Source organism: Nematostella vectensis, chromosome 11 (genome assembly GCF_932526225.1).
Source record: "Nematostella vectensis chromosome 11, jaNemVect1.1, whole genome shotgun sequence".
Classification (NCBI taxonomy): domain Eukaryota; kingdom Metazoa; phylum Cnidaria; class Anthozoa; order Actiniaria; family Edwardsiidae; genus Nematostella; species Nematostella vectensis.
The window spans coordinates 7439984-7466041 of NC_064044.1; the positions used below are offsets into that span (position 1 = coordinate 7439984).

Consider the following 26058-nt stretch of genomic DNA (forward strand, 5'->3'; position numbering starts at 1 on the left):
AGCAACCGATACAGACCGAGGTCAATGTCATTTTAGTTATGGCCATACTACAATGTGAAATGATTTGCGTCGTCAAACGACATAACCTGTCGAAGCAACCGATACAGAACGAGGTCAGTGTCATTTTAGTTATGGCCATACTACAATGTGAAATGATTTGCGTCGTCAAACGACATAACCTGTCGAAGCAACCGATACAGAACGAGGTCAGTGTCATTTTAGTTATGGCCATACTACAATGTGAAATGATTTGCGTCGTCAAACGACATAACCTGTCGAAGCAACCGATACAGAACGAGGTCAGTGTCATTTTAGTTATGGCCATACTACAATGTGAAATGATTTGCGTCGTCAAACGACATAACCTGTCGAAGCAACCGATACAGAACGAGGTCAGTGTCATTTTAGTTATGGCCATACTACAATGTGAAATGATTTGCGTCGTCAAACGACATAACCTGTCGAAGCAACCGATACAGAACGAGGTCAGTGTCATTTTAGTTATGGCCATACTACAATGTGAAATGATTTGCGTCGTCAAACGACATAACCTGTCGAAGCAACCGATACAGAACGAGGTCAGTGTCATTTTAGTTATGGCCATACTACAATGTGAAATGATTTGCGTCGTCAAACGACATAACCTGTCGAAGCAACCGATACAGAACGAGGTCAGTGTCATTTTAGTTATGGCCATACTACAATGTGAAATGATTTGCGTCGTCAAACGACATAACCTGTCGAAGCAACCGATACAGAACGAGGTCAGTGTCATTTTAGTTATGGCCATACTACAATGTGAAATGATTTGCGTCGTCAAACGACATAACCTGTCGAAGCAACCGATACAGAACGAGGTCAGTGTCATTTTAGTTATGGCCATACTACAATGTGAAATGATTTGCGTCGTCAAACGACATTGCCTGTCAAAGCAACCGATACAGAACGAGGTCAGTGTCATTTTAGTTATGGCCATACTACAATGTGAAATGATTTGCGTCGTCAAACGACATAACCTGTCGGAGCAACCGATACAGAACGAGGTCAGTGTCATTTTAGTTATGGCCATACTACAATGTGAAATGATTTGCGTCGTCAAACGACATTGCCTGTCAAAGCAACCGATACAGACCGAGGTCAGTGTCATTTTAGTTATGGCCATACTACAATGTGAAATGATTTGCGTCGTCAAACGACATTGCCTGTCGAAGCAACCGATACAGACCGAGGTCAGTGTCATTTTAGTTATGGCCATACTACAATGTGAAATGATTTGCGTCGTCAAACGACATTGCCTGTCGAAGCAACCGATACAGACCGAGGTCAGTGTCATTTTAGTTATGGCCATACTACAATGTGAAATGATTTGCGTCGTCAAACGACATTGCCTGTCGAAGCAACCAAGGTCAGTGTCATTTTAGTTATGGCAATACTACAATGTGAAATGATTTATGCAAGCTAGAATGAACGAACCTTCAAGTTGAGCGACGCCAGAATCGATTGCTTGTCGGCAAGCCTCGGGTCACCCGCTTGATCCACAGCCGTTCCCGACAGAAAAACGACCATGTCTGCCAAATTCGCGTTCACTGCTCGCAAGTCAGCTCGACAGAATGGCGACCCCTGAATACCAAAGTCAGAATGTTAGAGTGCTAGAGAATGCCGGCGATAACAAGACGAAGACAGAGGGGGGAGGTAGACTGTGGGTAGCCATGGGGATGACGCAGTTGGTAGAGCGTCGTTCTATATTAGAACATCCTGATGTTACACTTGACTTACCGGCAGGATATACACCTCGTGGAAGTTGCATATTTCTTCCCACTAAAATATAAAATAAAAAATCAGATAAATTTACAGTATCACGTCTAACTCGCCCATTCTCTTTGAAGGGTATTATAGGTTTTCCATATCCTTGAAGCCGGCATTTGACTAGTAAAAGAAGCAGGTTATGTAAGTGGAGAAGGAAGGGACCATTCCGTTTCTTCCTTCAGGTCTGCGCTTGTTTTAATAGGCCCGAGCAAAAACTCACTCATGAAACCCTCACCAGAAGTAGTAAATGTGAATGTATTAGCGGAAAGCCTTAGATGGCTTAGATGGGGACGCTCTGTGCTCTTAGAGCATATTTATGAGTATAAGTATGTTCGGTCAATTGTTTGAGGTGTTGGAGAACGCATTGTTCGCTAGTGGCAGAGAAATGCGTGTACGTGGGTATTCGGTCAGTTGCTTGAGGTGTTGGAAAACGCTCTGTTGTCTAGGGGCAAAGAAATGGTTAAACGTGTATGTTCAGCCTATTGGTTGAGGTTTAGAAGAAGGGAAAAAGTGGTGGGACTGGAGAATGTAGCTCTTGGGGAAAGCAAGGGGCGCTATCGTTCTGAAATACTCTTAGCTTGTCTACTGACAGGGGTGCAACAGAGAGGAAAGAAGCCAGGGGTTATGGGAGGGGAGGGGCTGGTGTAGGAGGTGAGCCATCCCACATTTGAAGGGCGCTGTTGTTACCTCAAGTTTCATGTAATCTTTATCTCCAAGGAACACTATCTTTTTAAGGTCTGATCGATGTAAGTTGCTTGCTCTCAGTGGCATAACCTAAAATAAAGTAAACATTTAGCCTTTCATACAATAAAAAACAACTCAAGGCGCGTTCCCAGGGTTGGCCGAGGGGGGAGGGGATGCGCAGTCATAGCTATCATATGGAAAAAGCATAGTATTTGAAGATTCCTTAATAAATAATGACCCACTTATTGGCCGTCAAGGGGGGGGGGGGGGGGGGAGAGTGCGCGCGACCCTGTCCCCACGTATCCGTTTTTGTTTGAAAACGCAACCTTTTTGTTCCGTTTTCAAAGAGATCCACGACCACACGAAGCGTTTTCATTTTGATACGACCCGTCCCCACGAAAACGCAGAAACGATACGAAAAAGATAACAAGTTCTACAGCGCATGCGTACTCGCGCGCCAAGTTGACTGGACCTGAGTTATCACGCCATCGTTTTCGAAAGGTTCCGTTTTCGTCCGTCCCCACGGCACCGATAGGTTATCGTTTTCAAATAGTTCCACTCTGGAGATCGTTTTCAAATTGTTCCGTTGTCTGTCATCGTTTTCGCGTTTAAGTGTGGACGATACCCGTATCCGTAACAAAAAGGTTGCGTTTTCAAATAAAAACGGATACGTGGGGACGGGGTCTAATCCTGTTGGAAGTATAAGCGAGGCAGTTGTCATAGCGTGGCTCCATGGCTCTGTAGTTCCTGTGCCTCTCACTACCGGGCTCCGGGTATGATTCCCGGTTACAACGAGAGCTACAAGTGAGTTGGTTCTCGGCTTTGCTCGGAGGAGTTTTCCCTAGGTTCCCGGGTTCTCTTCCTTCCGAAAACAAAACAAGCACAAAACTTCGAGCTAAGGCTGGTTACGTGGTCAGACATGAGTCGTATGGCGGCTGCCTGAGGCGCCTGAACTCCTTGTTGTTCAGTATTCAGGCTGCAACGAGGGTGAATCGGGTGGGTGCGTTATATATGATATTATATAGTGTCCTGAAAAGTAATTCTATTGTTCTTTGGACGTTCTTTTGTCCACAATTCTTTTGTTCTTTAGACGTTCTTTATTCCGTCCGTACCTACGTATCATATATAACGTACCTACCGCGGTGACTCGCTCTCAAATCTATTTAATTTTTATTTAGCTTATTTGTACCCTGGGTACCAGACGCTCGAGGATTTACGCGTGTTAGACAAATAGAGATGATGAAAAACAGGAAAGAGACGCACGTTTTGTGTTTGAAGTTGGCGAACATTTTAAACACGTCTTCCTTGTGCCTTTCTCTCCACAATATTGATCTTTAACTCGTGGCGTATATTTCTTACCATTTTGCGGAGGCCGACAAGAGGGTCTTCCTTCTTATTGAACACGCAAACCAGTATGTGATGAGTGAAGATAACGTTGGATGCCATCTCACGGGTCTGCAATACACAGAAAGGAGGTTTATTTATTGAAATGTGTAGATCCGACTTTCATGGCAATGTTTTTGTTTTGAATTTCAAAGCTCTCAAAATTTAAATTTTTACAACGTTCCCTCTATTATTTAATCCTTTAAAAATAGAATTTGATTTAGTTGTAGGATGGATTGAAATTCACCGTGATTCAAGCGGATTTGTCACACTAGTAAGATGAGATCTTATTTGCATAGGGTTTTATAGCCTACGAAACCACGCGTCACGCAAGTAGGCTCGACTGTCACGCGTACACTCACACTCTCGGAACTTGCGCGTGGCACTCCTTTTAAGGGTGTCATACTTTTTTCCATCTTACAAACCATTTTTTCGTATTTTTCCGAAACTTCAACAATCATTTGCACATTTTACCTTTTACCTTTAACTGACCTAACTCTCTCACTCACCGGCGAAATGTATAACCTTGTAACCTTACCAATATAGCCTCGTCAAAGGGCTTGGCCGCGACCCAGTAGAATGTCCCAGTCACGTCAAACCTGATTTGGGCGGGATCGCCACCGACTACGGGTTGCTGTTCTCGCAGGCTGCATAACAAAACACAGCGCATTTAGCCGTGGTAGAACAGCTGCAGAATTATTGTGATGCTACAAGGTAGCAAAAACGCACACAAAAAGCATTGTGTGCGGCTTATTTGGGAAAGCTGGGCTTATTTGGGAAATTATTTGTGATTCCGATCGAAATTTGGTAAATAACATATAAAGCTTTGTTTTTAAAATGGATATTTAGACTTTTTTTCCATAATTTATCTTTCAATTTTGTGAGAAAACAATAATAGAGGTAGGCTGAGGGCTATCGCAGGAAGATGCGTAGATTACTCTCTTTCACTGGTTCTCTTTATATGGAACTTCTACTGTATAGCTGTTAAATATTTCTACCCATTGGGATAAATGTTTCGAAATTCAGGGACCGTTTAAATATCCTTTGTCATAACGCATTTTGTACATAACTGCTTTGCTACATGACAACGATCCTACAAGTTGTAAAGATATTTAGAATAAAGAAAAAATAAACCCTTATAGCTAAGAAAGAAGAGAAAGGTGATAGACATACACTTATATGTAACATTACACGAGACTATACAATTATTAATAAGTAGACCACTCTTCATGTTTTACTTGATTCCATGGTGTTTCCAGGGATGGCGATGTAATATGAAGCTCAACCATCCAATAGGCATATAGAAATGTCACGTGATTGGTATCACGTGGAAATCGCGTGAACTCACCTTTCTTCCTGTTGCTGATCACTGGGAAAGGAATCACAAGAGATTCAGATAAAAGAAGAGGAAGATAACATAGAATACAAGAGCAGAGATGGCGGTGATTTAGAAGCAAATAGAATGAATGATCATGCATGCGACCTCATGTAGATCACGTGGACAGCTCATGCAACCAGTCAGCATAAATCCCATCGATATGTGATAGTTAAGAATGTATCATAATGTGACAGATAATGGTGTCGAGATTATAGTCACTGAGAAGCACTTGTGACGTCACATCACGTGATTGTGGACATTTTGAATGCGATATGGTGGGCACTCTTTATACGTTGTGTGATCAAGAATGACCGATCTTTTCCAGTGATGTCAAGTGTAGCGAAGGTTTGTTGAGCCGCGGAATGTCAACGCGACGCCTTGTAGCGAATAAATAAAAGACACGTGTCGAAGGCGTGTTGTCCACGTGATGACATGTTGGCGGATGTAAATCACATGTCGAAGGCGTGTTGCCCACGTGATGACATGTTGGCGGATGTAAATCACATGTCGAAGGCGTGTTGTCCACGTGATGACATGTTGGCGGATGTAAATCACATGTCGATGGCGTGTTGTGCAACGGATTACCACGTGGTGCCATGCAGAATGATGCCAAGTACGTGTCACGTGATAACCACGTGGTGCCATGCAGAATGATGCCAAGTACGTGTCACGTGATAACCACGTGGTGCCATGCAGAATGATGTCAAGTACGTGTTACGTGATAACCACGTGGTGCCATGCAGAATGATGTCAAGTACGTGTCACGTGATTACCACGTGGTGCCATGCAGAATGATGCCAAGTACGTTTCAACCGTCCCCGTACCAAATATTACGCTATTATTGCAAGTAACGACCTTTCTATACAGCAAATCCAGAAAAGACCCAAGAACAAGAACAAGAAAATATTTATCAATTTCATTTTAAAGATCGGATAAGAGAATAATGCTATTGGACGATAGACACATAGAAGCTTGTTAATTTGTGTAATAAGTATAGAGAAGAGCAAAGAAGAGAGAAACGTGAGAGAAAGAATCGCCACTTTGAGGGCGTGTCCACGAACGTGGTGAGCCGTGCCACGTATGACGTAATCCCGTCTTGCATTGTGTGGTTTCCATGGTAACCTACCTTTGCGCAGCGGAGCCTGGTAGAGGTGTCAGCAGTGTGGCGCGAGTGTCTTTCGCTTCTTCGACCGCACTGACAATAGACGAGAAGATTCGAGGAAGACGGAACAACACGAGAGCAGATCGAAACGTAAATATTAGAGACCTTTAAACCCGACCTCCAGTTCCGGTAACAATGCATACTGCAAACATATGTTTAAAAAAGTTGTCCTTCGTTTTTCCAGGTCATCGCCTTATAAGGAGATTTCATATCATACTATGTAATTCCGCTTCAATCATTTTCGAGCAGCTATACAAGTTCAAATAAAGGAAATTTTGTTTCCTTTCGTCATTGAGCCATTTCGGATAGGTCCGAGAAACATTGATTTCAGTAACGGACGGACCATTTACACGAAGGACAACATATCCGTACAAAATATGCGATGCTTATTCTTAAAAAAAAAACAGAACTGATCGTCGCTTCTAAAGGTTTTTTATAGTTGTTAAGAAAGGTTAGTATCGACGGAAGTGGTTAGTCAGAAAAGTTAGTGTTACAAAGTGTCTTTGAGTTATATAGAAGTTTGACTGATGTCTTATCTCGAGCTGTCTATTGGCAGATTGGTAGATCAATAGCTCCGCAGGGTAATATTGTGCGCATCTAGCAACTCCACTGCGCTATACTGCAGGAGCAGATTTTTAGCCTTCAAAGCAATACAGCAGGCTTTTAAACAAAGCTATGTGCAGATTCGCACCAGCTTCGCTGCTAAATCGGCAGACCACTGAGCAAAACTTGTTTTGTTTCTTCATATTAGGTTATGACCGCTGACCATTACGTCAGACACATCGAGTACTCACGCTTTGAGCTTGCTCAGCACTTTGTAGCTGCCTTTGTTCTTGTTCGGGATCCGGTTAAGTGCTGACAGTCGGGTGGCGTTATCGTCATCCGTAGCCTTGAGCGCCACTAAAACAGAACCAACACCATTTGCGTGACACGAGTGATGTGTGATCTAGTTGTGCGTGACACCAGATGGCGGGCGTGACCTTGTCGTAAGTTTCTCATGTGGTGTTTATTATCATGATTACGAGTTGTCGTGAAGTGTGAGTGATCTAATAAGTGCGTGGTGCTTGAAAGGCTGACGCGAAATATGAAAATCCCAAACCGCGGTGATTCTTGGCTACTTCTATGGGAAGGCACTTTTGTCTTCGCCAACCCTAAGCAAGGGGGGGTGTCCATTAAATAACTTGAGGGGGAGGGAGGCAAGCTATGGAAATCGTGCTCCGGACATTTTTAACTACCCAAAAAGGGCTCCGAAAAACATGGGCTCACCTGAGTCCTACTAAAAAGGGGAAAAGGGGAAAAATATTCTTACCCTTGAAGGGAGGAGGGCGCTATGAAATTAGTCAAAATCTCCCCCCCCCCCCCCCCTATGGGTAATTGATGAACACTCCCTAGCTCCGTGCCCGAGGCGGACTTCCATTTTCGTATTTTAAAAAATTCATATAAATTTAGCAAATAACAACATGCAAATTCATGCACGAGACACGAATGACGCAACATGCAACATGCAGTAGCGGAGTGGAGAATGCGTACGAGTATAAGTAAAGTACAAATATGATGTCGGCAAGATATGACAGGTACAGCGCATGGTGGGTAATTTTTCGCAGTGAAGAATTCATAGTTCCCGCAACAGCGATGTTGGCGGCGTCGTCATAGCGACATCATACTGGCATCATACTTGCCAGTCATACTGGCGTCTCACAAAATGACGTGCTGTGACGTCATCTAGGTTCGGTAATGCGTCATTCAGGGTTCTTCCATGAGTGCAATTCACGATCGAACGTCGAAAGTCATGGGAATGGTACAAAAATCAGTGACGTCATAGGAAAGGCAGTAGTTAGTAACGTCATAATAATTGCGTCATGACGTCATGCAAGGTAGTGGCGGCGTCATGATGACGTAGTGGTGGCGTCATGATGACGTAGTGGTGGCGCTCTTGTGTTGCCCAGTGCGCGCCCCATGCAGCTTCGTCATGCAGAAATAGGAAGTTGAGCGGTGGTTAGACCAGACCAAATCACACTCGTCAGCTAAAAAAGGGACTCTTAGCGTACTTTTTCTTGTCATTTCACCAACGCTTTTTATTCGTTACGTAGAATCTTTGAAATACTGTCGTATTTTAAAAGGATTTTGTAATGAATAATGCTTTCAAATGGTTGTCGATGGAGGAGGGCAGTTGGGACTTACAGGTAACATCGGAAAGCTTTGATTCGGACTCAATGCTAATCTCGCCTGCAGAAAGGGCGAAAGAAAGCTTTAAAACATAACCTGAACAGTGACGCATATATTACTCGACCAATCAGGTAAAGCCTTATAAGCTTTGCATCCTTACAAATGCGCAAGTGACAAAAGGGAGGGGGTGGGGGGAAGGATTATCTGTTAGCTGATTTGAAGTTTACCTAGCAGAAACAATAAAGCAGTTAATTTAGATCGTGATCATCATTTTAGAAAACACCCTGGCCCAACCACCGCTCGACATTCTGAACCCTTACGATTCTCATTCACAACGACCCCGCCGTCCTTGATCATCATCGCGCCATTCCACACCATTCGCCTGACATCGACATCCGCGTTTTCTTCGTCTCCTTTTAACCGGAAGCTCTTAACGGATTTCATCCAGCGGTTTGAGGCTAGTACAAAATGCGCACGCAAGTTACTGACGGTTAGGAGCCCCGCGTTTCGACCAGGGTCAGGAATGCGCGCGCATATTCTAATGGCAGAGAGCTGGTTGTACCAGGGTCGTTTTCAGCAACTGCGCAAGGAGGTTTGAAGAGTAAATAGGTTGTCTTGACAAAAGTGGTTGCCAGTGGTTGTCATAAGAAAATATGGGAAGACCAACCCGATCAAGCATGTAGAATGGAGTGCGATGTGTTTTTGATCTATGACGCAAAGAATAGTGTAAGAAAGAACAAATCGCGGAATAGAATGAAATGTCCGTGTGAAGGGTCGTTAGGAAACTCAGAGAAAATATACAGTACCTTTCCACATCATTCTACGAGACCCCTCGCCTGAGCAGGCAAAAGATTGCAAGAAAAATACACGCAACAGTTAGAAGCGATCCGCAGCCGAAGATGAAAAAAAACAAAACAAAGAATAAGCCAAAGCATGACTCCGATGTGTGCTGGCGATGAATGTTGGCGTCTTGGATGTCACAAAGTGTTCGGAGATATCTTAGGTCAGTATCCACAAATGATGATACTCTACGTGTGCATGTGTGGAAGGCCTGTGGTAACCAGGCTCAAAGCATGATGGGAGATATGAAAGGAATGGGATTCGTCACAAATATGTAGTATACACCTATTTCAAAGAGGGCTGAACACGGAACCACGTGTCGTAACCCGCATTGGTTCCCTGAAGGCTTTACAAGGAACACAAACAAGAGTGATACAACTTTCCAAACCAAGATTAGCTTATATTTACGCTTATTTGTCCACTAATTTGATACCCATGAAACAATGCGGGCTACGACACATTGATTGTACCATTTTTTTTTCACAACGATTCTACAACTTTTTTTCAATTAAATAACTTAATGCGTTTTTTATAGAAAAGTCTATCGGCAAGTGGTGAGACTATACATTTTAAACGTTCAGATTTTAACTCTTTACCTTTTAGATTTATATTAGGTTAGGTGGGCAAGGTTTTTTGTTTACAGTTAAAGGTCAAACAAAAATGTACCAGTGTTACAAGTAAGTGAAAGAAACAATCCCTCGCCTTTGCTGAAACCTATCTACTAACTCAAAACATAGGCCGCACTCTAGGTGTTACAGGTCACGATGAAATATTCCAACGCTGTTACCATTAGCTAGCATCTTCGCAATAAGCTGTTACACAGTTACACGTATCAGCGTACTACAATGAATCTTAGAAGGGGATTAGACACCGGGCTAGTAGGAGCAAAATTCAGCGATCTGTATTTCGCAATGAAGCAGCCACAGTCCTGAAACCTTCAACTCGCGTTTCTCAGGCATGCAATACACTTCTTTCTCATAGCAACCTTTTTCTTATTGCAAATTTTATCGCTATAGCAAGCTTCAACAAAATGCAATAAGTTAATCCCAATTTCAGCCGTTGCCAAGGCGATTACTAGAGTTACAAGGCGATTTCTCGAGTTGCCATCGTGCTCGTTGCTAAGGTAAGTTGTTTCTCGTTGCTAAGTTCATCACTTGCCTGTGTTCTCGTTAGGGTTGTCGTCTTCTGGCTGAAAAGTCTTGTTGCTTGCGGCAACCGAAGGGTCTCTACGCTGTTTGCGTTGCACTTTATAAAAGAACACATTTTTTTACATTTCCTGTATTTAAATCTTTAAGATTATTTAATGATTTAAGGGATAATAGCATAGATTTTAGGTTTCAGTCATATTTTAGCAGATCACGTTTATTTTCGTGCAAGGTGTTTAAAGCCGCATTGTCACCAGTTTTCTTCCGGAGGTCCGACGGAAACCTCAACCGTTAAAAGACGAAAGAATCTATTAAAATCCGAGATATTAAACAGGCCATACGCGAAATATTTTTCGCGTTTTCCGTTAAAAATCATCGGAGATTGTTACGTAATCGACCGGAAGTAAACTGGTGACAATGCGGCTTTAAATATATATTGTTTGAGACATATGTTTACGACTCATACTTGACTAATGGATTTATTAGATTATTTTGTTAGTTAATAGAAACAACTCATTTAAAAGCGAAAGGGAGCCATTGGTTAGAAAACTAGTTACGGTTATGATGCGACCCTCTATAAATAAAGACTATTGTATTATATTATTTAGCCATTATGATTTAAACTAAATGTTATTCAAAAGACTGCGTCACTAAAATATGTTTTGATTTTTCAGAAATCACAAAGCTCATTCAGAGATTAAGAATTTGAAAGCCCCACCACGTTTTTTAAAGGGAAAATTCGTAAGGTTTCGATAGGCAAGTTGCTAACATTATAAATGGTAAACGAAAGCAGTTATATTGGAATTGTAGACAAATTTTCAAACACACTATCGAAGGGAAAAGCTCGAAAACTTCATCTGAACTTTCAAATATAACAAGATATGTGAAAACAGTCCCTAAAAAATGGAAAATGTCTTTTATAGATTAGCTTCTTGACACGCATAATGTTAAAATACCTTTAATCAGAAAATTAAAATGGTAAATCTAATTTCTTCTGTACTGGATCGAAAGAAACGAGTCATACGATGTTCAATGACACTATGACACTATCTTCAAACAGGGCCGTAGCAGGGGGTGGGGCACTGGGGGCACGTGCCCCCTCAATATTTTCAAAAATTATAAGGAAACGACCAGTAGGGGCGTTACTGTGCCCCCCATTGTTTTCTTAATGTTTCTATATTGTGCCACCCCAATAATTAGAGGCCTGCTACGGCTTTGTTAAATAAAATACAAATACGTTGGCGTATCAATATTTCGACCGTTGAGTCAAATAGCTGCGGAGGCAGCTAATAAAATAGTGACGCAGTCTTTTATTTATCCGTTATAACTTACTCTGAGTTGTGAGAAGAAACCCAAATTCCTCATCATCATCATCCTTAGCAGGCGACTCTATAACCATTAGTGTTATCAAGAGGGATTTTTAAAATTAGAACCACTATTATAGCGAATTAGAGAGCTCAGCCCCCAAAGCCTTCGACATGCGGGCCCGTTCTAGAAGTTTACCCATTTGACTAAGGAACGATTGCTAGAGAATTAAAAAAATATTACATTGATGTTACATTTTTTTGGGAAATCGCAATGTTCTGAGAAGAAATGATAATTGAATAATATGTAAACGTGGACATTAAAACGCAAAACGTTCAAACACGATAAAAAATAGAAAATGAAATAATGAAAATCAGAAAATAGTCGAAATTGCAGAGAGAAAGTGCAGATAATGAGAAAAAAGCTTGAAAATCCTGATGATGGTTCTTGAGAGAAATTTGTTATTGTTTATTAAAACGAAGATCATCCCAGATTACAAAGTTTTGTTAGTCTTAGCTGTAGAAGTATTAGTATTAGAAGAATTAGTATAATAATAAGATCAAACTCTATTATTTCCGAGTTATTAACCTAAAGATTCATTTCAGGTTATCCAATCATCTTTTGACTATTGAGATCTTTATAATAATCTAAAATAACAAAATGGAAGAGCTTAGCTCACTAAGATAAGCGAGACATCAAAAATATTTTTCCTTGGACGAGAGAAACGACGAAAAAGCTGTACTATATCCAAGTATTGAGCATGCGCGAATGCAAGAACGCAAAAAATCATGCAAAGACTGAGAGAAACATGCGTGTTCGCCAAATATTCACCTTCCGATAACTTCCCACAACTCTCTGCGACACGCGTGTGAAACCGGGGTCAGGCGTCAAAATTGTTAACAAATTGGCAAAGTTTGTTTTTATCTTCGTTTTCACGCGCGCCGCAAAGAGTTGTGGGAAGATGTGGGGAAGGTTAATGGCGTGCAAACACGATCACTTCACTCATGGCTCCCTAGTACCTAGTCTCTACTCTTGTGCGTATTTGACTACCGGTTAGACCGCAAATTGTACTGGAAAGAAAGATTCAATACAGAGCTTCTTCCGAGAAAGTTCTTTTACTCTAAGAGAATGAGCGTCAAAAAACACAAAAACTTCTTTTTGTGTTTTGTAGCGGGAAGCGTTCTGTCAGCCAATCCACGTGCGGATCTAGGGGTGGGCCGAGCAAGGCGCTACCCCCTATTTTTCAGGGGAGGATCTAGCTTTTCGCTAAAGGGGTTCGGCACAGTGACAAAGGAGATTTTTTTGTTACATATTACTTTCTGGCATTCCAAAAGGGGGGGGGGGGGGGGGGGGGTTAAACCCCCTTAACCCTCCCCCTAGATCCGCTACTGTTTTTGGATATTTGGCTTAAACACAACAAAAAATATAAGGAAATCCACGAATGAACAATAAATACGCCCCCCTTTCCTGGATCCCTTGCTTCGGCCCCCCCTTTTTGGGGCCCCTGGATCCGCCCCTCACATAAATGCTGGTTCTTACGAGAGACGGAAGCGTAAGCGGAGACGGAAGCGCAAGAGTCTAATGTCGCGTGAGAACTGGCTTGACGTAAGCGAAAGAGAAGAATGGGAAGTTTTGATAATCTTACGTCTACATGCTACCTTTACGTCACGTGAAAACCAGATCGACGTAAGCATAAGTGAGACATAAGCATAAATTAATTAAACTCGGCGAGGAGGTTTGGGCACTAGCCTACGAACGGAGCATGCGTAAAACCTTGCGCTTACTTCGAGCCGGTTCTCACGCGACATAAGACTCTTACGCTTCCATCTCCGCTTACGCTTACGTCGTCGTGAGAACCAGCCTTAAGAAAAACGGCGTAGCTTAGATCCAAGATGACGAAAAATCGTTTAACAGCAGCTTATGACGAGTGCTAAGCTTCTATAACATATTAGGGAACCATGAATGAACACTTCGTGCAAATGAAATTTGTAAAAAAATATCCCTGTGCTTCCCGCTCACACCCTCCTGTTAAATTGGTCTGCCTGTGGTATTTTGCAAAGAGAAAACCACAGGAAGACCAACCGATAAGCGTAAAGGTAGATTTTGGGAGCTGCACAGGGTTACATTTGACAAGAGCATGATATATACGTAACTGTTTCCGGCCATCATAGTATGGGCCACTTTACGGAAAGCTTTGATCCGACCTAAAACAAAGCACATCACATGATGACAAAACTCCGACACGTGACGTGATGGTCAAAGGGCACTTGCGCGCTTGTACTAGAAATAATGAAAAAAAAGGAATGAAACAAAGCAATTCAAAATCTTCCTAGAAAAATCTCCAAAAAGAATGGCATGCGGAGAATCTAATTGCTTTACTGTTTCCATTTTTATGCGAAACCTAAAAGTACTATTTTCAATCCATTTCCATCCGGTTAATGTTGGACGTTTATACCACATTCTTGTATTTATCTGAAAGGCCAAAGATCATTGAATAAACCTGGATGGGCATTTTGGTTATTCAATAAACAATAAAATCACAACGACACAAGTACCCCTTTCGAAGGTTAAACACTTCACAGAACTACAGGCTTTATGCACAGGCTTCGCCTCTTACAGACGTCCTGCGTTCAATCAAGTCATATTAGCTTGAGAGCATACTGGCTTTTTTGTATTGGGGACTGTGAATTCCTTGTTACCGCCATTTTGTCAAAGTATCAGTGTGAAAAAGCATCATTTCCATTGGCTGATTCGCGGAAGACAATGCGATATGTCCGATTTTGGTCGATAAGGCATTGTGTTTTGTTTTCATTTCGAGATTTCGAGCACATTATGTGCCCTCGAATATTAAATGCAATTAATAACAAATCGTTCAGAGGAAGACAATGGCTCTTTAATTGTATGGTCCCGTCTCTTACCGCACTTCATTTACTTGCATTATATAAAGGACTCGCTAGGTAAGCATGCCCGTGTTACCACTTTCGTGATAGGGCTCACACACTTACTCGCACTCCTTCTTCTTAACTGTACGGAGTCCTTCGTATCTCGTGCAAATTTGCGCTAAACAAATACTAAATTTTCACGATATCTTCTCCCTTTTTGATAAAACAGGAGTGTTGCATATATCACTGTATTATAAGTTTTACAAATCGTCGCGGGTATTGTTTTTTCTTGATATATATAATCAATTGCGTTATCAGTTTTCGTAGGCCGGATAAGTCGAATAACTTAAACATCACATCTCATATATAAGGTTTTTAGATCTAGCTTTAAATTTTTTTATTTTTGAGATATTAATTGACGATAAGACTTTACGATTGATATGGATTTTCGGAATATCGGACACTTTGTATTATATTCTTTATCAGGAATTGTTAGTTTTAGGTTACTGAAATTTACGTATTTTTAACGAAATGTTCAGTTGAGTAAAGTCAGAGTATGTGAGTATGGAAAGAAGCGTCGTGAAAAGAATGAAAGATTGCTAGTTCAGCCAAAAGAAGATATATATGGGGGAAAAGCGCGCTTTAACACACGTACGAAGGTGTCCCGGGAACCCAGGGTTTTTCTTTATGTGCATTTCCCTTACAAAAAAAATTGTCCCTGGGAAACGACTCTTTTAGGAACTTCTAGCAACTTTGAATAAAAAGCTACGCATCTGATTGGCTGCACTGAATAGTGCGGCCAATCAAAGCGCTCGGTATTGTGACCGTTTATACAGCGATTTCCAGTCTCGGAAAGCCTGGCCGAAAGTTCTGACAAAGTTGTTCCCAGGAGACTTTTTCTAGTGTGAGTGATACCGTAAGACAGAAAAAAAAAACTGGGTTCCCGAGGATGGTACGAACGATGAACATAGCAATGCAATAGAGAAGAATCTTCAGTGTAGCAAGACATTAAAAGGGACAAAAGAACAGCAAAGTTATAAAAACAGCACAAGGAATCATCAAAGTAAAAACCTCAATACTGATAAAGGGAAAGACAAAATTATACAATAAAATTACACAGAACATTAAAAGCCCCTACATAAATAATTTAACTAGTGGCACGTGACCCAGTATTTTAAGAAATTGCAAATATGACCAGTGGGGGCGTGGCTGTGCCCCAAATATTTTCTTAATGTTCCTGTATTGTGCCCCCCCTGCCAATATTTTAAGCCTGCTACAGCTCTGAGCTAAGGCCGATGAGTCGTATTCATCGGCTAGGATACGTCTGGAAGTGATTGCCATTTTGATTGCTCGAGGTTTTAGGGGAGACAAAATGTATTGGGAGCACTTACGTCTGGAGCAGTCGCATTCACGAATCATTTCTGGATCTGTGATGGTGCTATGGCATGACTGACAGTAATACAACGCCCTAAAACCAAAAATAGAATGGATTAAAATAACGAATGTGTTATTGCGCAAATAGCGCTACCGTGGCCACCAATACAAAGAAGGGACCTTAAGCAACCATGACGGCAACGCGGACGCCGATGGCAGAAAACAATGGAATTTGATGCAGAATTTATTAGCAGCACGTGGAAATGCGTTCTGTCTGATACATTTCAGCCGTTTTCCGTGGAACCACGACGTGAAAATTCAAATTCAATTGAGAACGCGGACGTTTGCACCGTAAACTACACTAACTATGTTCGCTGCTGTAGAAATAATGTCCTTAGTTAACTTTTGTCTGTCTCTGACTATAATGTTTTGCTTATACCATTGCAATTAAATTATTATTGATCGCCACGCGCGAAATCATCTTTTTTAATCAAGTGATCACGGTAGCACGCGTCGTATGAGATAGCACGTTTCTCGCATCCTTATTGGTTTACTTCAGAAAGCTGTCAAGTGATCACGGTAGCGCGCGTCGTATCAGATAGCACGTTTCACGCATCCTTATTGGCTTACTCCAGAAAACGGTCCAGTTATCACGGTAGCGCGCGTCGTATCAGATAGCACGTTTCTCGCATCCTTATTGGGTTACTTCACAAAACTGTCCAGGTGGCCACGGTAGCGCGCGTCGTATCAGATAGCACGTTTCTCACATCCTTATTGGGTTACTTCACAAAACTGTCCAGGTGGCCACGGTAGGGCGTGTCGTATCAGATAGCACGTTTCTTGCATCTTTATTGGTTTACTTCACAAGACTGTCAAGGTGGCCACGGTAGCGCGCGTCGTATCAGATAGCACGTTTCTCGCATTCTTATTGGGTTACTTCACAAAACTGTCCAGGTGGCCACGGTAGCGCGCGTCGTATCAGATAGCACGTTTCTCGCATCCTTATTGGCTTACTTCACAAGACTGTCAAGGTGGCCACGGTAGCGCGCGTCGTATCAGAAAGCACGTTTCTCGCATCCTTATTGGCTTACTTCACCAAACTACTGTGGCCACGCTTAGCACGCCTCGCACAGTGAGAGAAAATTTTGTTTCGGAAATAAATTTATATCAAATAGTTTACTAGATATACCTTTTGACTTCGTGTGAAGATCCCGCGAGAAAATATCCCCTTGTATTGCTGGCAATTGTCATAGACTTCTCTGAAGGGTTTACCGCAAACCTAATTAAACACAAACAATAAAGAGAAAATACGGTATATCAATATTTTCACTTTAAGGGACCCAGTTGTCTTTGCGGACGCTCATAAAATTTTCCAATAAATATGCGATAAGAATATAAATAGTCGAAAATATCATTAATAGCCTCCCATATCAGCCGATAGAAATTATTTCTTTCCCATGCCAGGAGTGACAGGGAATCTTTAATAAGCTATTCTTACTTACGTCTTTTCTCCGTCGGATTTGGTTATTTCCACGGCAATCAACAGCAGATTTAATTTTTCGAAACAGATTCTACAGAAGCAAAAACACACTTTTTAAAATGCGATTCAAGATTCGACCTATTGGCTACCCTAGTTCACTTAAAACTGGTAGTCGACCCTGCGAAATTTTCGTCTTTGATCTCGTTTCTGAGTCTACTACTGGTTTTTGGTAAACCATATTTAGACTCTGGTAAACGAACACGACTATTTGGGTACTTTGATTAATTCTTGGCCACCCTAGAATGTCTATAGTTCCGTTCCTTTGTTAGGAACTACCCAGTCATACAGGACCTTCTTTCTTTACAACGATAGACGGGTTAACATCCCTAAATAGTGCGAGCATATAGTGCTGCGTTGCCGACAACTTTTAAAACTTTTCGCAATCTAAAAACCATACCAAGATACTCCCTCATTAACTCAAATAAATCCTGGTGTTACAATGTAAACTAACGGTTTTACTCTATCAAAGCACTCTTGGATCCCGACAAAAACTCGGCATGCGTTCGTAAAACCAAGCCCCCAATCATAATGTAACGATTAACTAACTCTAATGTCCGTAAACCGTTCGTCACTTACTCGGCGACTTGCTTGAATTTCATGCCTTTGAACGTTGACGCAAGCGTCTCCGTGTACATCTCACAGTTAGTACCCCGGATGTACCATGTGCGCCAGGTATCTTCTTGTTCCGTGCTCTGGGGGGAGGGAGGGTAGGGAGAAGCTTACCATCGCTATATTAATATATTCGTTTATAGTCTTTATATGGTAACGGACTTATGTGAAGTCCAGGTTTCCCTGAGTACAAAGTGGATTGTCCGACGGAGACTGTTTCTCCGAAGTATTTCGAAGATCTGATGTCAATAATTTTTTGAGAGTGAAAACAAATATTGGATTTCCAAATAAGACAAGTAGAATTGAACCTGAGAAAATTTTGTAACTCGACAAAGTTTGTTAAGGCAAGAAACGCCACATACTAACGCCACTACTAAGGTAGTGCGGACCAGCACAAGTCTCCTTTGAACTTGTCTAAAATTTTCTACGAAAAGTTCAACTTAAACCATTATCGAAGATATCAGAAGTTGGATATATAATTTCCATCAGGACCCCGATGACTCTAACTTGGATAACCCGAGCCTTGGCTCTCCTAGAGTCAGGTAATAGGGAATTTAAGCAACTACGACGGCGACGGCAGAGAGAACGTAAAAACCAAAAAAGCTTTCATGCTTAGCGCACAATTCAAAACTAGTTTTGATAAATTTCACTCGTTTTTGGAGTACCCCAAAATTATAGACAAATCTAGAACCTTATTTCTAACATAGCAAACACGGTAGTATAGTTTTCAGCGCACACGTTCCCGTCCTCGCTAGACCGTGAAACTTTCTGCCGTCGCCGTTCGCGTTGCCGTGGTCGTTGCTTAAATTCCCTAATTTTAGGACCTAGAGAACATACCGATTCATTTGATCTCATCGAGAAGACGTTTGCGAGCAAGGTGGAGAAGCCAGGAGACAAACAGCTCTGTGCGATAAACCCAAGCTTAAGCTAAAAATATAAAAAAGAGAATAAAATTAAGTGAGTATCACATGATGATGGGGTAAGGTGTATGGAACAGGTTGGACGCAAAAACCTTCCCTACACTCACCTCTCCATCACAGACCACATCGTCACCCAGCTTCTAGCTATCATAGCTTAACCTTCTAGCTAACAATGCACACTTGGCTAACCTAGCAAAAACCTTCCCTACACTCACCTCTCCATCACAGACCACATCTTCACTCAGCTTCTAGCTATCATAGCTTAACCTTCTAGCTAAACAAAGCACACTTGGCTAACCTAGCAAAAACCTTCCCAAGACTCACCTCTCCAACACAAACCACATCGTCACCGAGCTTCGGGTCCCAAGATGGGATGTTGAGTAGATACGACTGAGAAAACGAGACGCATATCAACTATTTAGCAAGGAATGTTGGTAAAAAGGTCCAAAGGGGAGAGCGGAGACGGGTATTAGAGGATCCATACGCCACGAGGCACGAAAAGGCATGGTACATTAGAAATTAAATATAGGATTTATACTGCTGTCTGCATAAGTCCAGCGTCGTAGAATAACACAGCAAAGCTAGACGCAGGAATAGAGGGAGTGACGCATAGCAATCATATAGAAGATGGCCAGTAGTTGACGATTTTTAGCTGTCTGGTTTTGGGCTTCTTTAAGTGTTCTTAGTGCCAACCATAGCTACTCGCTTGTGACTGAGACATCATCACCAGGAGCTATCGGATCAGTTTTTTATCGGCTTCGATATTTATTTACATAGCCGCAACAAGCCTCAAATTAGAAGGAGGGAGCACGGCATAGAAACACTTAGAAAACATTTTAGGGGGGGGGAGGCACAGTCACGCTCCTACTGGTCATTTCCTTATAATTACTATAAATATTTAAGGGGGGGAGGGCACGTGCCCCCACTGCCCACACCCTGCTATGGCCCTGACTTACCTTGTTGTGAAACTGCAATAACTGGATGATAACCCGGATCTCGGGGTGATAATTCTTGACGGCAACAACTCTGAGAAATGCCAAAAATATTATGAACCACTAGAACCAAATTGACCGTTATAATGATGCATGATGCTTCTTTGCATCGCAGTTTATCTGTATTTTATTGTATAACTAGAAAAACTAGATGGTCTGTGTAGGCGTGGTGTAGACAAGCTATAAATCAACACATGGTTGAAAAAGTGTGTTGAACGCCTCTGTAAAACAGAGTATTTGCGGTGACGTTTCGAGCGTTAGCTATTTGTCTGAGCAAAAGGACCACCTGCTCGGACAAAGGGTAACGCTTGAAACGTCACCGCAAATACTCTGTTTCACAGTTTCCACCTTGTGTTGGTTTATAGATTATCTGTCTATCTTATCATTGTATAATGATTGACGGTAGTCATGGTTACCTCATGATGTTTTCTTCGTCCTCTTTGTCAGGTGAGGCACAGCTTTTGTTACAAAGAACAAGACACGCATCTGCCCTCAGCATCTTGAAATAACCCAAACAAGTTCGGCATTAGTAGCAAGCTGGATGTTTAACCCATGCAATCTCTAAGTGGTCCCAGCTTCGATCCTTCGTTACACCAAGAACCAAGAGAATGGCGCTATTGCTCAGTGGTGAAAGCTTCGCTTCTCGAGCAAGAGAAGAGAGGAATTTCAAACCAGGTTCAGGAAAACGGCTCGGATGACTGCGCTAGATAGAGGTGTCATCTCGCTAACGATACCAAGCTTTTTAAACAGGGATTTTTTAAAGCAACACTGTAAAAGGTGGAGTCCATCTCAATTGTCTTTATTGGCCGCATGCCGTAATTGCTCGAATAAGCTACACGGCGCTGTTTTTGTTTTTCATTTCCCGGCGAGGCGCTTAATTTAAATCTATCGTCACTGAACCATAACAAATCAAGTTTTCAATGATAATGTTATAGCTGGGAGTAGACAGTTTTCGTTGTTTCCCTAACGTACAGTTCCCCTCTTCTCGGATTCCACAAAGTGCAACACGTTCAGGCGATGTGCTTATTCCGGGGAGGCCTTTATTTATTCCAGCAACTACGGTACCAAAATGGGCCAAAATAACACTTCTACCCTACAGACGTCACACACATGATGTATATCGATATGACGATCTAATAGTTTTACCTTAACTCGCCTACAGTCCTCGGCGGACAAAACCGTCCCGATGAAGTACGACACGTGGACAAAATTTTTCTTGATTATTCGTTCCAGCTCCGGATCAGGGAAAGTTCTACAAAAGAAATTCCAAGGGTGTTATAACTGAAAACATGCTGCGCACAGATACTTCCTTGATATTTCGGAATTCCTTATACTTGAACCCAAAAGTGTGTGTGTTGGAAGACGGATCGCGAGTTTGAAAGTATTGTGACCTGTAGTGTTTAATCTATACTTCGATTTCTAGTTCTCCGCGTTTTACCTCCCAAACATTAAAATGGTAAAACATTAAAATGTTTTACCGGTCCTATTCGCCATGACTTGCCTCCCCATTCCTCGACTTCTATTTCTCCCTGACACCCCCCCCCCCCCCCCGCCTCCTCCGAGTTCTCCGAGTCCATAGGCGTCTTACCTTCCCAAGATGACCACATTAGTGTTAATATTTGACCGGTCCTCGTGGAGAAAATCTCTTAAGAAATTATCAACAGTATCTTGTGTGATGTGCCCGCAGATCACGATATGTCTGCAAAAAAAAAAAAAAAAAAAATACAAATGAGGTCCAGGTTGCATAAAAAGGTTAACTGCGCAGAGACATATACAGTGAAAACCCGCATGTAAGAATCTAGTGATAAGATCCTATGGGAAGAGATTTTGGATGTTGATACATATGAAAAAAAAACGTTGTCGTGTTGGGGGTCTGGTACCGGGGAATTTTAGTTTCTTTTCAAATACTTTCTCCGTTGACTAAAGATGGTCACAGTTAGTGTTTTTCTCTTCTGTTTAGAAGTCATAAAGTTTACGGGGCACCTGCGGTACGGCAACCTTAAAATCATGCAGTTCTTCAAAATAAGGAATATATTAGTTTCCTTATATGAAGTGACCGCGTTTGTCAAAAACGACGATTAAGGGTTCTTATATGAAATGTTACTCTGTACTATATTATTTGGCTGCCTGCAAAAATATCAATATAAAAAGGAGTTAAGGGCAAAACTCGAAATGGGTTTGAGCTTTAAATGCAAACATAACAACAAACTTACTTTCTTCCCTCGGCTATTTTGTACGTCGCGTGGTAGGGTGTGTGAGAGGCGAAATACTCCATGAAGTACGGAATGTGCGTTGCAAAAATACCCTGAAACACACGGGTAAAAATGTCAGGTTACCTGTGATTTTGGCGGGAAATGTCACGCGGGGGCGATCAAGCAGCAGCCTCGGACACAAGGCATTTACATTGAATTGCTATTTTACTCCCAAAATAAGAAGCCCCTGGATAACAACTCTGCCAAAACATTAAACATAATTGAAGTAAACAGCCCTTCTCGTCGTTTCAGATTTAAATAATTTTGTGGGGAGCCTGTGTTTTTGGCGGGAAATAGCGACGCGCGCGCCACTTACCAGGCCTATGCAGATGAATATCATCATGATAAATCTTCCAACGTAGGTATTAGGCGAGTAGTCACCATAACCAACTGTTGACATCGTTACCTGTGCGTACAATGCAGTCAATGGCTTGTCCGGGGCATGGGGTGTTTATGGAGTCAACGGCGGGCCCCGTGGAGGGAGGGGGAGGGAGGGATGAAAGAAGAGGGGGGGGGGGGGGAGGTGAGAGTAGTCACCGTAACCAACTGTTGACTTCGTAGCCTGTGCGTACAATGCAGTCAGGGGCTTGTCCGGGGTGGGTATAGTTTGAGTGTTTATGGAGTCAACGGCGGGCCCCGGGGAGGGGGGGATGAAAGAAGGGGGGGGTAAGGGTGGCTGGTTAGGGAGTCTCTATATTGTGTTATGCAGGCCTGGTTACTGATAGCCATATGGTGCACCCCCCTTGGCCGCCAAAAAGTGTGTAATTTCTTTTTAAAGGATCGTGGGCTATTATTTCCCCACATGATGCATATGGCTGTTTGTTTTTGCCACTTGTTTTGTTAAACATTTTTAAAACAACTATTTCTGTGACAGAGACGGACCACGTTGTGTGCCCAAATGACCAGACCTCCTCCTAGAGATTACCAAGACACAGCCAATTCTTGCCTTACGGGCTTCACGCTATTACGGATACCTCGTTAATACGGACAGATTAGAAATACAAACTTCCACGAGAACGAATTGCAAAGAAAGGACCATATTATGTTCCCAAAGATGTCCGTCATACTAGATTTAGCTGTATGTCCACACATTTCCTGCTTACCACAAGTAGGTAGATGCACTCGTAGTAGTTCCAATCCTGGCGCACCGAGAAATCCCATGGGTCCCCTGTGTTTTCAAGCTACGACAACAAGTTGGAAAGAGTTGGATCAGATGGATGAATGAACGAGTAGTATGTATGGAAACTTCCCCTTGAGTTCGCCTCCGTGAAAGAATTGAATACACCTATTTCAAAGAAGACTGCACTCGAGAATCCATGATCCGTACAATCCGCAATGATTCACTGTTAACTTAATGTATGGCTAACGACTAATAGATTCTCCTGTACATGTGGATTTTGGGTTCCTGTGGATTCTCCTGTGTAGGTCTTATTTGGGAAAGGTGCATTAATCCATGTCAGTCCAAGTCTTCCGTTCCGTTCTGTTTTCCGCTGATCTAAAATTGACGTACGAAGTGAAGTTTACAGATGAAGTTAAAAAAATGCTGCCAGAGTGCTTCTTTTGCGGAGTTTAGGGGTCATATTCCCCTTCGTCCGCATTTTTGATCAGCTGTGGCCCGCCAATCTGTGGCATTTTGGGTGCGCGCGCAACATCGAGAAAACGGTCTATTCTACGTTGTCAAATAAAACACATAATCTACTATACAACGTTTGGCTTTAACTAAAATATTTGAAACCTGTTGTTAATCAAAGGAACAGTTCTCAACGACAAAGAGAAAGAACATATGCGCATGCGCGTGCTCTGGCAAAAGCAAACACAAACGGCAATGGCACTTGTCTTAGCTGTCTCGTTCAACTAATTCAACAGGGTACCCACCAAATGGACCAAGCCTCCAAATGCGAATAGAAGTGCTAATAAATTCCCAAGCATCTTTGCAAGGGTGCTGCCAGAGCTAAAAGAACACAAGAGATTCAATCAAGTAATAAATTAAGGAAACGAAATCACCAGTATCTCTAAAGAAACTTACCTTGAAGATACAAGCCCCAATATCTGTAAGATGTCAGACAGTTTGATGAAAATCATGGCTCTTAGAAAACGCAGCCCTGAAACAGCGAGTTATTTTTTTAAGAATGGAATTCATGGAGTAATTTAGATCATTAAGGCCGAGAACGATTTAGATCATATAGGAGTGGGGTAGGCCATGGGTCTTTGGGATCTGATCATCCTTACCCCCATTTTTTGAAAATACACTATAGCGAAAAAGCAATTTTGAACCCCTTTCGTTTCGATTTCTCAACTTCTCTTGTGATCAATGTATAGTCGGGAGAACCCGCGGATTTTTTTTTAAATAGAGAACCTTAAATGTAGCTGAAACATCGCTGTGTTTTCTTACCGATCCAGTTTTGCTTGATCACTATGGAAACGAAGACTTGAGGGACAGTAAAGAAATCGACAAGGCTGAGAGGATCACACCAGAACAGCATCTTGTCATTCGCGGCAAGAAACTGGGGTGAAATGAACCATCATATAAGATTATATTGCTTATATTGTGTCTGTGTCAAGTCAGCTTGATGTAAAAGATGTAAAAACCTTGGCTCTCTACATTGGATATGGGCGTTTAGCCCAAGTAGTTAAGTCTAAGTAGGTCCCACCTCTTGACACATTTTATTAACCTATACTGAGGCAGGGCCTAAGCAGAGGGTGGGGCACTGAGGGCACCCTCAATATTTCTATTATACTGAAATGACCAATAGGGGCGTGGTTGTGCCCCCATTATTTTAATAATGTTTCTGTATCGTGACTCCCCCCCCCCCCCCCCCCACATACACACACAATATTTCTATGGTTCCGTTCCATCTTCAACGACACTGCTCACACGCCTAATACCATCATCATCATCTTTACATTATATGTCATCCATAAAACCATAGAGCACCAGCATGAACATCGTCATCACTATTATCATCGTCATCATCATCACTTTTCTGATAGAAAATACGTACCCGTAATATAAAGTGCAAAACGAAAAATGCATTTAAAGCTATTTCGAATAGCCATAAAACTTGTGCATTCAAATCCAGACAATGTTCAACAGGGCTAAAAAAGAAGAAAAAGCAAGATCAAGTCATGTTTTAATTCTATATATTTTTAACATATATAAGCACATCAAATTGTTTATTGATAATCACTTACTATCCAGACTCGACGATGTACAGAGCCACATATGAAATATTAAATAAAAATGAAACGATGACCTGAAACAAAACCAAAGTTGGAGTTTCAAGAAAAGGCCGCTAGGGCTAAACTTAGGGAACAGAATAGCTAACGGAGTAGCCAAGAGCTTGGTGACTCTAAAATGAGATGAAAGCGTGCGCTCAAATACAGGGGGAAATACGGGGGTGGGGGATGGGGTCAGCGAGTGTAGTTAAAAGAAAGGGGCAAAGGAGGGTGTTCTCAAATACAAGTACAGGTAAAAAAATACGTGTGTGTGTGCGTGGGGGGGGGGGGGGGGGGGGGGGGGAGGGTTGGGCGAGCGAGCTTGAAGGAAAGGGGCCGGTCTAAGGAAGGTGTTATCAAATACGAGCACGGGGAAATACTGTGGTGAGGTCGGCTAGTCTGAG

General features: G+C 42.1%; 1 protein-coding gene across 13 annotated transcripts in view; it reads right to left on the reverse strand.

Moving 5' to 3' along the window:
• Positions 1-26058, reverse strand: part of LOC116602053 (calcium-activated potassium channel slowpoke) — a 41114-nt gene that overhangs the window by 6031 nt on the left and 9025 nt on the right. For 2 of the 13 annotated variants that reach the window (XM_048734285.1, XM_048734284.1), the window contains exons 2-29: positions 25631-25692; positions 25441-25534; positions 24831-24942; positions 24465-24540; positions 24314-24389; positions 23542-23619; positions 22755-22844; positions 22400-22491; positions 21775-21885; positions 21333-21438; positions 20603-20685; positions 20151-20220; positions 19519-19584; positions 19112-19201; positions 18242-18357; positions 17628-17696; positions 17315-17404; positions 16143-16219; positions 11897-11953; positions 10578-10664; positions 7208-7313; positions 6378-6446; positions 5222-5242; positions 4412-4520; positions 3850-3945; positions 2494-2580; positions 1777-1818; positions 1474-1620 (exon numbers count right to left, since the gene is read on the reverse strand). In XM_048734285.1, the coding sequence (XP_048590242.1) occupies positions 1474-1620; positions 1777-1818; positions 2494-2580; positions 3850-3945; positions 4412-4520; positions 5222-5242; positions 6378-6446; positions 7208-7313; positions 10578-10664; positions 11897-11953; positions 16143-16219; positions 17315-17404; positions 17628-17696; positions 18242-18357; positions 19112-19201; positions 19519-19584; positions 20151-20220; positions 20603-20685; positions 21333-21438; positions 21775-21885; positions 22400-22491; positions 22755-22844; positions 23542-23619; positions 24314-24389; positions 24465-24540; positions 24831-24942; positions 25441-25534; positions 25631-25692 (2379 nt within the window). Of the gene's footprint in view, positions 1-11; positions 1389-1473; positions 1621-1776; positions 1819-2493; positions 2581-3849; positions 3946-4411; positions 4521-5221; positions 5243-6377; positions 6447-7207; positions 7314-8899; positions 9038-9385; positions 9416-10577; positions 10665-11896; positions 11954-16142; positions 16220-17314; positions 17405-17627; positions 17697-18241; positions 18358-19111; positions 19202-19518; positions 19585-20150; positions 20221-20602; positions 20686-21332; positions 21439-21774; positions 21886-22399; positions 22492-22754; positions 22845-23541; positions 23620-24313; positions 24390-24464; positions 24541-24830; positions 24943-25440; positions 25535-25630; positions 25693-26058 lie in introns of those variants that run through there. The other 11 variants (XM_048734296.1, XM_048734286.1, XM_048734287.1 and 8 more) reach the window with 11 other exon arrangements.